The 11,201-nt window shown below is 36.8% G+C and overlaps 1 protein-coding gene across 3 annotated transcripts in view; it reads right to left on the bottom strand.

Annotated features, from left to right (window-relative positions):
* The window catches only part of TBC1D19 (TBC1 domain family member 19), a 46,599-nt gene that overhangs the window by 34,735 nt on the left and 663 nt on the right, over positions 1-11,201 (bottom strand). For all 3 annotated transcript variants that reach the window (XM_064653074.1, XM_064653072.1, XM_064653073.1), the window contains exons 2-3: positions 1,906-1,978; positions 1,102-1,147 (exon numbers count right to left, since the gene is read on the bottom strand). In XM_064653074.1, the coding sequence (XP_064509144.1) occupies positions 1,102-1,147; positions 1,906-1,978 (119 nt within the window). The remainder of the gene's footprint in view (positions 1-1,101; positions 1,148-1,905; positions 1,979-11,201) is intronic.

Here is an 11,201-nt window from a genome sequence, read left to right on the forward strand (position 1 = left end):
CCTGAATTTTCATTTGTTTACATGTATTCAATCAGTTCCTATCATAGGTTTTTGGGAAACCCTCCCCAAATTTCTCCCCGTTCTTAACTGATAAGGTCATTCTTTTACTTGCTGCGAATGAGTTCTGGACTACCCTGTCCCTATGTGTAAAATGGAATCAATACTAACAGATTTCAGCAATGCTGTTTCTTGTCTTTTCCACAGTGCTCATGAAATCTTGGTATTCTTAGTTAATTTCAATTTTCCAGTGCTAATTTCCTTATTTTGCTGCTTATTTCCATGAACTCAAAGAAAGTATCAGCATTAGCCAAAGAGACAGGTAAATATTTCTCCCTGGAAAGATATGATGAAGATGAATCCTTACTGACAGACAGAAGCATTTGGCTGATTCAAGTCCCAGCTACTGCTAAGATACATTGTGCCAAACTGGTAACTCTAATAAGCTTATTTAAATTAGCACAAATAGATTTCCATACACATTTCCTATTTTATAGTTGCATTTAAGGCTATATCTGTTATGAAATTCAGCTTTCCACTGTGTCAGAATGTAAAGGCAACTTATGCTTCCCAAAAGTCTAATCTGAAGTTTGATGAACAATAATAAAAAGGAAACTTGACCAATTTTGGTGTGTTTATAACCATATCTCAAGCATGATGAACACTGTACACACTAGTAAGCCTAGAGATCCAATATCTTAAAGAATTTTAAAAATAACAATACAACCACTATGTGCAATGCTGTAATAAACATATGAAAATAATTAAAACTCATTTGTAGCAACTACCTCATCTACACAAGAATTATATTATGACTGTTGGAACCTTTGGAAATAAAGCAACAAAGAAAATACTAAAGTAACTAAAAAAATTGGCAATTTGGTGATATTTGTTTCACTCATTCTTTAAAATGTACTTGAGTCCAATATTTTCACTAGGATGAAAAAGAAATAATGACACTTTAAAACCAGAAATGAAGCAGGTACTGTTGGTATGACAGATCTTGCAGATTATAGTAACACGTTATACACCTACATATACAAATGAATCAAAACAAAATCATGTGAGTAGAGCTCATTAAATAAAAATACTAAATAAACTCACACGTTGAGTTCACTATAAACAGCATTCTGAAGCTTCTTTTCCCAACCTGTTAAAATAAAAAAATAACCAGAAGACAATTTCAGGAATTAATACTAACAGAACATGAATCAGAGGTTGCTTTGCAGTCACTGGAGTTTTCTGTCTGTTCCTGTCTACCTACCAGACAGATAGGAAGAGATGAAGAAATCTTAATCCAATTCAGATAGGAAAACTACAAGTTGAAACCTGTGTAAAGACTGAATATCCTTTATTTCCATCTGCTATTCAAATAATTACAACATAGTTTTCGTTAAAAAATTACATCCTATTTTTTCAAAGACATCATTTTATTAAAACATCTATTAATATTAACAGACACAGTGTTCCTGGTGATCATAAATTTTAAATCGCTTACCATAAAATCTTCACATTATAGTTACATAGCCTACAACTTCCAATGCACACCGGAAATTTAATGAAGGTAAAATTTTCAAGAATACCTCCCTGAAGATTAATTTCCATTTTCAGAAGTGACTGAACTCTCGTATCACTCCGAACTTTAAAAAAATTTCCACTATCTTATAAAATTATAAAAACATTTCTTTGCATAGTATGTTTTTCAAAATGCTGATGGAATCCAAGAACATTTTCCCTTTTAATTTTCTCTATCTAGTTTAATAATCTGCAATCACTGAACGTCTGCTTCTGGCTCCTGTCAGTGACAAGACATCAAGCTGCACTAAGGACTATGTTCATCTCTTATGACATGTACGTGCTTACATAGATCTATATTGTTCACAAATGTATCAATGAAGTATTACAAACCTGACGTCTTTAGAAAATCCTTAATATCTTCTTTTAGTGATTCCAACTTAATTTCTGGTTTGTGTAGGCTGACCTAATATGAAAAATAAATGAACAAATAAATAAGCATCAAGCACTAAAGATAAAGTAAATTGCATGATTTAAGTTATGAAGTAGGACACACACATGCTTAAGGTTACACACAAAGTAAACTGCTTCTTCGAGCAATGGTAATTGCAGCCAAAAAAGTAATCAGTCAACTTTTTTCTCACTCAATGTCTTTGTCTTTTCCATCAGTGCTAAAAGCTGTATGTTGGGAAGGAGAGAAGAAGGGAGCACGAGTATGCAGTGACATATACATTTAATATTCTCAGCAAGTACCCCACACACTTAGCACAAATGGTCATAAATACACACATACACGTGTAAAAAACTAGCCACTCAATGTATTTTACCTGAAAGAATCAAACTGAAAACATTCTATAATTTCGCACTTAACCTCCCACAGTTCACCTCTTTCAGACAAGAAATGTCATTTTCAGACCAAAAAAGCCAACTGTGCACCAAACATTCCCCACTGCAGCTGTGACTACTGGGTATATACAACCTCTTGTAATGAAATGCACTCCACACAGACAATTAGGCACCAACCAGCTTTATAACCATACCATGACACTACCACACAGATGGTGCTGCAGATTTTCCAGCAATAGCAGGACCAGCTGCTATAGCATCTCCCTCTTCTACAGCTAGACCAAGAGGAGAAAACAAATACACCATAAAGGTCCAAAAGGACAACAGGCAGAAACTCAGAAGTTTCTGTCAAGTGACTACAAATACATATTTTTCTGAGCATGGAGTGTGGCAATAGCTGATTAACATCAGATAATAAAGCTAGAGGTTTAGAAAAAAGAATAGCAACACTGGCTGCCAACCTGAAAATAACACCAGGAGATCTGTGTGCAACTTACTCACTGCCATGACAGCTCAAGGCACATGTTAGAAGCATATGGCCATATCATCTACATAGAAATGTGAGACATCTCTTACCAGAAGCTACTCAACAATATGCTGTAGGCCTATCAGCTACTGATTCGACTGCAGTAAGTTATACTGCTATTAAAAATAACCTTTCACCAGCTTGTGCAGTTTGCCAGCCCTAACAGCACTGCTGACTGCACAGCATGCTTTAGGTCCATCACACACAACAAAAACTCCACAATCCTATAATTTGCCTTACAATTTATACATGGAAAAGGGTGTTTCTGTGCTGCAGAGCTTGTTGGAAAAGTTAGTCTACGTGAATTTTCCCTAATTGAAAAGAGGAATGGCCAATACTCCGAGACTGACAGCACCAATACTTCCGCTCTTATTTCAAGTCCCCTTGCCATTACAGGTAAGGAAGGCTTTTATATTTGGGTTATTGACTGCAATAGCAAAAAGATTGTAAGCATGCTTTTTGAGGTCTGGTGAATTATATATAAACTCTCATGTCACATGACAAACATATACTCCATTCAGCACAATGGTAAAAGCTGGCAAAGGATCACTGCTAATATCAGGGAAACTAAGATTTTCATTGGAGTTCTTGGGCAGCTCAAACAATATCCTTTTAAGCAACAGCTTCAAGGAGTATTTTATAAAGGATTCCTCCTGCTGCTAGGCAATGGGTTTGTACCTTTCCTGTGGGAATTTTAAATAAAATAACATGCATCAAGCTGGGCCGATTCTGCAGTACTGTTTCTTGGAAGTTTTTGTGCACCCTTCTGTAAATATTCAACTTTGTCTTCTGGGTTAAATATAGCTAATTTTAATCTCAAGGTCCATGGGTGTTTACCTGTCAGACCCGGTACATATGCTTTTTAGATATGCAAAAAGCCCCTCACAAATAAAACTCATTGACACATGATGAATTACACACAAAAAAGCTTCTGTACAATCTACTAACAGGTGGGTTGTTTTGACACTGTAAACAGTGTGAGACACGACAGAAGTGCTATCAGAATAGTATTTTAATTCTCTGCTGTTCACATATCTGTGAGCTCTTATCTTATTAAGGAAGGTCTGACGGTCCAATTGACAGCTCTCAGTGGGTTTTTTGCAGATTCCTGGAAATTCTGGAAATTGATACAGTATATTGCATTAGAGGGGATAAAGGAGTTCAGTCTACAGACTACCTCCAATTTTCCCTGTCAGGCCAAAAGAACAGAGGTCTTTCCTGTAAATTGTTGTTACCAATACAGCCTGTTCCCCAGATGCAGAACGAAAAACTAGTGACTCTCTTCCATGCATGCAGCAGGATGGCAGTCAAAAGAGAAGCAGGACAGCACTTTGGGGAAAACTTTTTCCAAGGATTACATTAGTGCATCAACCTCCACCAGTCACCTTCACCCCTCTGTGCCCATTTATTCAGTCAAGTTCTATTTCATTATTCCTAGCCCTCTGCAGCTGCAGCAAATATTCTTAGACTTATCTTTAATTTATCAAAACTCCTATCTTTAATTTATCAAAACTTCTATCTTTAGCCTCTCTCTGGTGTAATTTTCTTCCTTTGGCTGAAAAATGCCCTACTGAGACAAATTTTCATATAAGACATGTGAAAATTCCACACCAAATTATAGAGGCACTTCTGTCTCCACTCTTGTCAATTCAGGATTTAATTGCCAAAGCCTCCTCCCATTTACACTTTCCCTTTAGTTTACTACTGTATTAGGATCAATACATTCCTAAGTGCTAAGCAGAGCAAGAGAGCCATAGAAACTCTTAGGGAGTCGCTGCCCTCTGGACTGGGGCAAAGTGATCAGTTTTCAAATCAGAAATTAGATAGCTGAAAGGTGAGAATCCAGCAGACAGTCCAGCTAGTGGATGCAGCCAGCTCTCACACAGAAGAACATACCCTGCCTCTATAAGACATAACCAGGGAAAATACCCATTTTGGAAAGTGAAAGGTAATCTTTCAGAACTGCTTTGCTGTAAGTTAACAGCATGGTGCCTCTTTAAAATTTATATGGGTGTTTATGGGAACTAAACTGAGGAATAGAGGAGACTTCGAAGAGCTAATGTTCCAAAATTACTAGACCAGGTCTCCCACATAATTTTATTTTTCCTTTGGACACAGTGATCTAAATTATACGATGTTGTACTAGGTTGCAAAACACATTTAGGTGTTTATATTTTAGCTAGGGTTGGTTTGTTTTAAACTGCTTGGTACAACATACTGCCTAAGTCTCATTTGCATTTTCATTCTCTATGAAAGAATGAAAAATATGTTGACAAAACTTTATTTATACAAAAAGCACTACTACAATTTTACAAGATAAAAATGCCTGGCTAGGGTTTATTGGGAAAAAAACCCCACCTCGATGAGATTTGTACTGATGAACTGAATTCATTTCCTGCATGATCAAAATGCAGCACACACCCAGTAGAACTACAGACTCCAATTTCAATACACACATCTTGATGAAAGAGTATCTTACTTCTAGAAGAAAAATAATATCTGGTACTATAAGGAGACTATCACAAGCAGGGTAACAGACAGTGGGCAATATAGGGGAACAATCCATGAAGGCAAAGGGTGGCAGCCAGACCAGGGAAAAACGTCACAATATTCAGAGGCTGAGTCAGGCCAACACAGAGCCCTGAAAGGAAACAGGGACTAATGTAGCATATTTCAGCAGGAAATAATGAATTGTTTTTAATAAATGTTAATGCCTAACAGTTTCTTTTCCCATAAAACTAACATTGTGCATAATCTTATGATAGGGCACTGGAGTCCAGGTGTTGGGTGTCTATGTTCTTGCAAATCAAGAAGCAACTGGTTGTTAGACCTTCCTTCATAAAACAAGCTCTCATTACAGCACTTCTTGGTACCCTCTGTTCTTCACCTGTACAGAACAGCAGGATAGTTTTGGGACTTTCAAAATTTTGCCATACTTTCTGATGACTAAGGTGCCACTAGCAATCTTTTGTGTATATCTTTGCAAGGTATCCTGCTGAGATCTAGGCAGTCAACCATCAAAATGATAATCTAAACGTAAACTCTCTGTGTCTGGATGCCAAGATGGAAAAAAATCCAGACACTCAACATTGATGAGGCTGAAAGCAAGCAATAGGATAGGGCAGCACCAGGATAAAAACGTTGGTGGGCACAGCAAATCGATTCATACAACAACTGAACACAGAGATCAACCTATCCACAAATTAGCATCTAAATTTGGAAATGGCATCATGACTGGAGCAGCATTGATCATGCAAGAAACAGATCCATCAACCACAGCACTCAAAGAAGTAAAGGAAAATAGCTAGAGGATCAGCAACATAATACAAAGAGGAGGCTTGACAGAACAAAGTGTTCCAGCATAGCTCCTGTGTTAAACTATTTCTTTTCTCAACAAGAATAAACACTGCAGAGAAGTGATCCAACTAGACTGAAATGTGGAACTGCATCAGGTGAACACATATTTTTATCCTGCTGCAAACAGTTCTGCAAATAACTTTACCCAATCTAAATATTTTTACAGGCTATCCACTATAATTTCTCTTCAAAGCCTTTTTGGTTTAGATAAGCATGTACCCTCTCAAAGCATTTATTACTGTTCATTATGAATTTGCACAAGGGCACAATGTTTTTTGCTTTTATTGCTATTATTTCCCAAATTACAATAAAGCATAATCCCCAAATACAGCCTAACTTTAGCAAAAGTAAATTCAATGAAAGCTAATAAATATTCACCTTTCCTTATGTACTCCATTCTGCCATAACTGAACTTTATCAGGATTAAACTGACTTGGTAAAAACCACTTCAGGTACAACCACAACAATTTTAACGTAAACACTCCCTAAAAATTTAAAATCCTGTAACTTTAAGGGAGGGATTTTGGTTTTCGTTTATATATTTCTGTAACAGAAAGAATAATCATTCTGAGCCTAACTAAACAAATTTCAGTAAGTGTAAAACCTGGATTACATCAACAATTTTCCAACCCTTCAAAATTTCTGCAGTAATTACACCAAGGGAAGAACTATCATTAACTTTCTTATATAAGTAAAAATAGCCTGGCAGTTGAAATAGCCTCATAGAGGCATAAACAGCTTCAAATGTTACGCTGTGCTACAAGATATGCAGGGTATATTTTAACAATGTAATTCTGATGTTTATTTAAATTTTCTAGGTTTTATTTGAATATAAAATTATTACTGAAAATAAAATACACAAGGTAAAAAATAGAATCCACATTACTAAAAAAGTAATACTCTGCCAATCAAGCTTGCATTGCTTCTGAACTCCTGTTCAACACAGAATCAACTACATTCCATTTAAAATTCACTGTACTGCAAATGTTACTGCTGAACCATTTAAAACAAAGTACAAGCTCTGTCAGGAGGGCATAATAAGTCCTTTGCTAAATACAAAGCATTAAAATGAACCATTAATTATATATGATGACTCATGAGGCTACACATTTCTTTGCTAATTTTTATTAAATAAGTGCTACATGGAACAGAAACATTCTCCTCCTTAATTTGATCTTTTATTTAAGCTGGTATTCGTATAAATTTCTTTTTTTTTTAACTGTTGGAGAAAAATGTACTGAAAATAGTATCATCAGATACCTTGCAAACCATTCACTCCAGATAAATTAATCTGTTTACCTGTACTCCCTTCAGAAGCACACAGTTGGGCACTACTCCAGCAACAATGTTCCTTGTGCTCCCAAAGCAAGCTCTTCTTCTCTTTTGCCCCATCTGAAGTCTCGTGAAGACCCTTAGCTCTCACTTAGGTTAACACTGTCTTTAAACCTTTCTGGTTCTATCACAGGTCTGCTCAAAGAATGATGGCAGAGTCCTTTCCTCGGGACAACAATTCTGACCATGACATCTCCTCTACACACCCTCTTCATACCTTCAGGTACCTCCTAAAATCTGTTCTCACTCCCAAACTTAATTGCTACACTAGGGTAGATGGGGTGTCAGGGCTCATTCTTATGCTTACACTGCCACTTTTAGCCCACTTTGACAGCCCTTACTGAGCTGTTCTGCAAGTTCTCCATCAAGTTGTCCCACTACAGACACACCTACACGAAACAGAACTGAGAACATCGAAACAGACAATGCCAAGAGACACTCCCTGCACTGTGAGTCTTTCACCTTCAATTTAAACATAATTTAGAACCTTTATCTTTCATTTTATTGTCACCTCCTGTTTTAGAAAAGCTCTTTAGGAATAAACTTCTGAGGCTGTTTTTTGTTGGTTGCTTTTGTTGAGGTCTTTTGTAACTTGTTATTTGCCCCTGGCCACTAGAGGTTCTGGGCAACTCCAAGTCAGACTGATTTTTATTAGAGGTTTGCGTGGGACAAAAATTAATTAACTGATTAATAAAGCCCAGCTTCCTTCAAACATGATGAAAGACAAAGTTCCTGAATTGTTTGCAGATGAAAATGTACTAAAAATGTAGCACTTTTTTCATGCCTCTGAGCTGTTCCATTTTTACTGTCAGTTCAATGGTACAGATACTCCCTAAAACAAAATTCTACCAAGATTACATAAAATAATTTGTTTCAAAACTGCATTTTGTCATTGAAGATGTGCATGTCTCAGTTTTCTAACCCCCTTTAATTCTTACTCAAAAACAATTACAATTCAGAAAGGGAGGAGAAAAATTAAGACAAAAGCAAATTTAGCAAATTTGGTTACAACCTTGCACAGTGACATTGTGCCTGAGAAACTGAGATGAGATTTCTCCGCCCTTACCCCATTAACCCCAGCCACAATTCTACCTGTTGAAAATTTACTATTTTGGCTTTTGGTTCTTCTTTCCTTTCAAACACACTAATAAACATGCTCAGAAGAAATTCCAAAGGCACATTGACATTCTTTCCTGCATTAATCTCTCTGTATTAACTATATTATCAATATCCCAAAACTCAACCTACAAAAATACACCTAACATTTTTTTACCAAATCATCACTCACAAGCATATGACTCTACTTCAGTCCTTGGGACAAAAATGTGATTATCTTGGTATCCCCCGAGGTAAAGCCATGACAGCAAATCATTTGGTGCCCAGGCCAAAGTTATTTCAAAGAGATTGTGTATCACAGCCCCTGACACAAGCTCAGGCTCCCAGTGACAGTCAAGCATAGAACTGGTGTGATCAGTTCATAACCACAGGGCTACTCTATCACTTCTCACAAATGATGTGTGAGATATTATGTTTTCCCCCAAAATTTTATTAACTCGTGAATGAAACTGTTCATTTCAACCTCTCCTTCCTAGACAATAGAAGAAGAGATGAATTTACAAAACATACAAAACATTTTTTGTCAATAGTTAAAATACTGCTCCTGAAGAGTACATGACCTCTCAAAATTTCAGGCAATATTATAACAGACCTTATGATCCGTCATAACTCATGTTTTCAAAGATGGTAAATATTTTTGAGGAACAAATACCAGCAATGTCATTTTCTACACTAACAGATGAAGAATTATATTTGTAAAATATAACTGCAGTATAAAGATCCAAAAGAAGTAAGTTTTGTTCTGATGCAGTGCTGCAAAAGACTTTCAAAATACAGTATGTGAATCCTGAAACAGCTTAAAATTGCCTAGAAAGGGACCACCTGTAGATCAAAACTGCAACTGGTGCAGACCAAGCACTGTTAACCAGCAGACAAAAAACCCCATCACACCTTATCAATAAGCCAGAGTTCAGGTGTGATGCACAGCAATAGCAAAGGTTTCATATTTGACAATGCAACTTCAGAAATACCCTGGGTAATGGGGGGGAAATCAAGCCTTACTTTAATGCAGAGTGAGGCAAAATTCAGAAACCTTCCTAATTCTGTACAGCTGCAAAGGGATGGACAAGAGAGAAGGGACCCACTGATATGGCCTTTGCACCTGCATAGAACAGCAATAATATGACCATCCAAGCATTGTAAATAAAACAAGTCTTCTGTACATGAACAAACATAAATGCATGCAAGGTCATTATAAAAAAAGTCTGTATCAGGGAGAACATACAGAACATTCCTGGTAAACACAGTGTATTTTTGGCCCTCCTGATTTAAACTACAAGATCAAAAAGGAAATTCATTTGAGAAATCCCGTAGTTGATGCATACATAAACTTTCCAGTCTTTCAGATCACTACACTGAACTATAGCTCTGATTTAATCTTCTATTATAAACTCTTTAAACACCTACTCTTAAGAACCAACTTGAATATTTGTTGCCCTGTTTATTTTCTTTCCCCTTAGCACTTCATGTGACTGGAATGATCTTTTGACCTATATAAATACTTTTTTTTTTTTCTTTACAAGACATTTGTAAAACAGTGCTCTGCAAAGCTACCATGACAGGTTTGACTGTGGCCATTACACTGTGTTTTATTTATTTTATAGGTTACCTTTACACTTTGATTATGCACAGGTTCTACTTGTATTGAGTAAATTGATGTGCTATCGAGTTGGGGAGGGATTTAGGCACTTCACTGCCCATTCAGACACCACCCACCACCATGGAAAGGCACTGCCCAGGTCCCCAAAATGGCTCTATAAAACAGTCACCCGCCAGCAGCACTTAAACACTCCACCAAGTCCTGACTACACCAAGCTTCTCCCAGTCTCAAAACAAACTCGCCAAGTATCAAATGACAGTGAAGCCAGGTCAAGGATAAAAGAATGTGTGCAGAGCTGAGCACAAACAGGTTTTTTTTAAGCACTAGCAGAGTTTTTAAAAGAGAGCCTTGTTCACTGCCTGTACTGAGGACAAGGTCTTGAACTTGCCTCTCCACTCCTCATGTCAGGCTACTTGGGATGCTGAATTCCCCAACATTCAGCAGAACCCAACCTCTAAACTCCTCTGTAATTCCAGACCCCCTCAGGTCACACACATTTGCTTGCTTACATACTTAGAGAGCACAGCCAACAGGAGCAAAGCAGACATACATTTATAAAAGCATTTAGGGACCAAATCAGCAAATTCAAATACAAAACAAAAGACACAAAAGGCATGCAGTGATGTCACTTGCTCTGGAAAGCTTTAGGGACATTCAAAGAGGAAAATCATGTTAAAAACACAAAAAAACTAAGGCAGATAAAAAAAAGGGTACAAGTTTAAGCAATGTTTACCCAAAAAAAAAAAAAGCAACCCACAAGATTTTACAGAACCCAATCCAACGTATTTCAATAATGCACAATAATTACTATAGCTCCACGACTATGTTATTATGATTATGAAAACTGATGCAATTTTAATCTGAAACATCCTAAATTAAATTCAGCTGAAATATGAAAATCTTGTTTCAAGT

This window comes from Pseudopipra pipra, chromosome 4, assembly GCF_036250125.1.
Source record: "Pseudopipra pipra isolate bDixPip1 chromosome 4, bDixPip1.hap1, whole genome shotgun sequence".
In the NCBI taxonomy this organism is placed as follows: domain Eukaryota; kingdom Metazoa; phylum Chordata; class Aves; order Passeriformes; family Pipridae; genus Pseudopipra; species Pseudopipra pipra.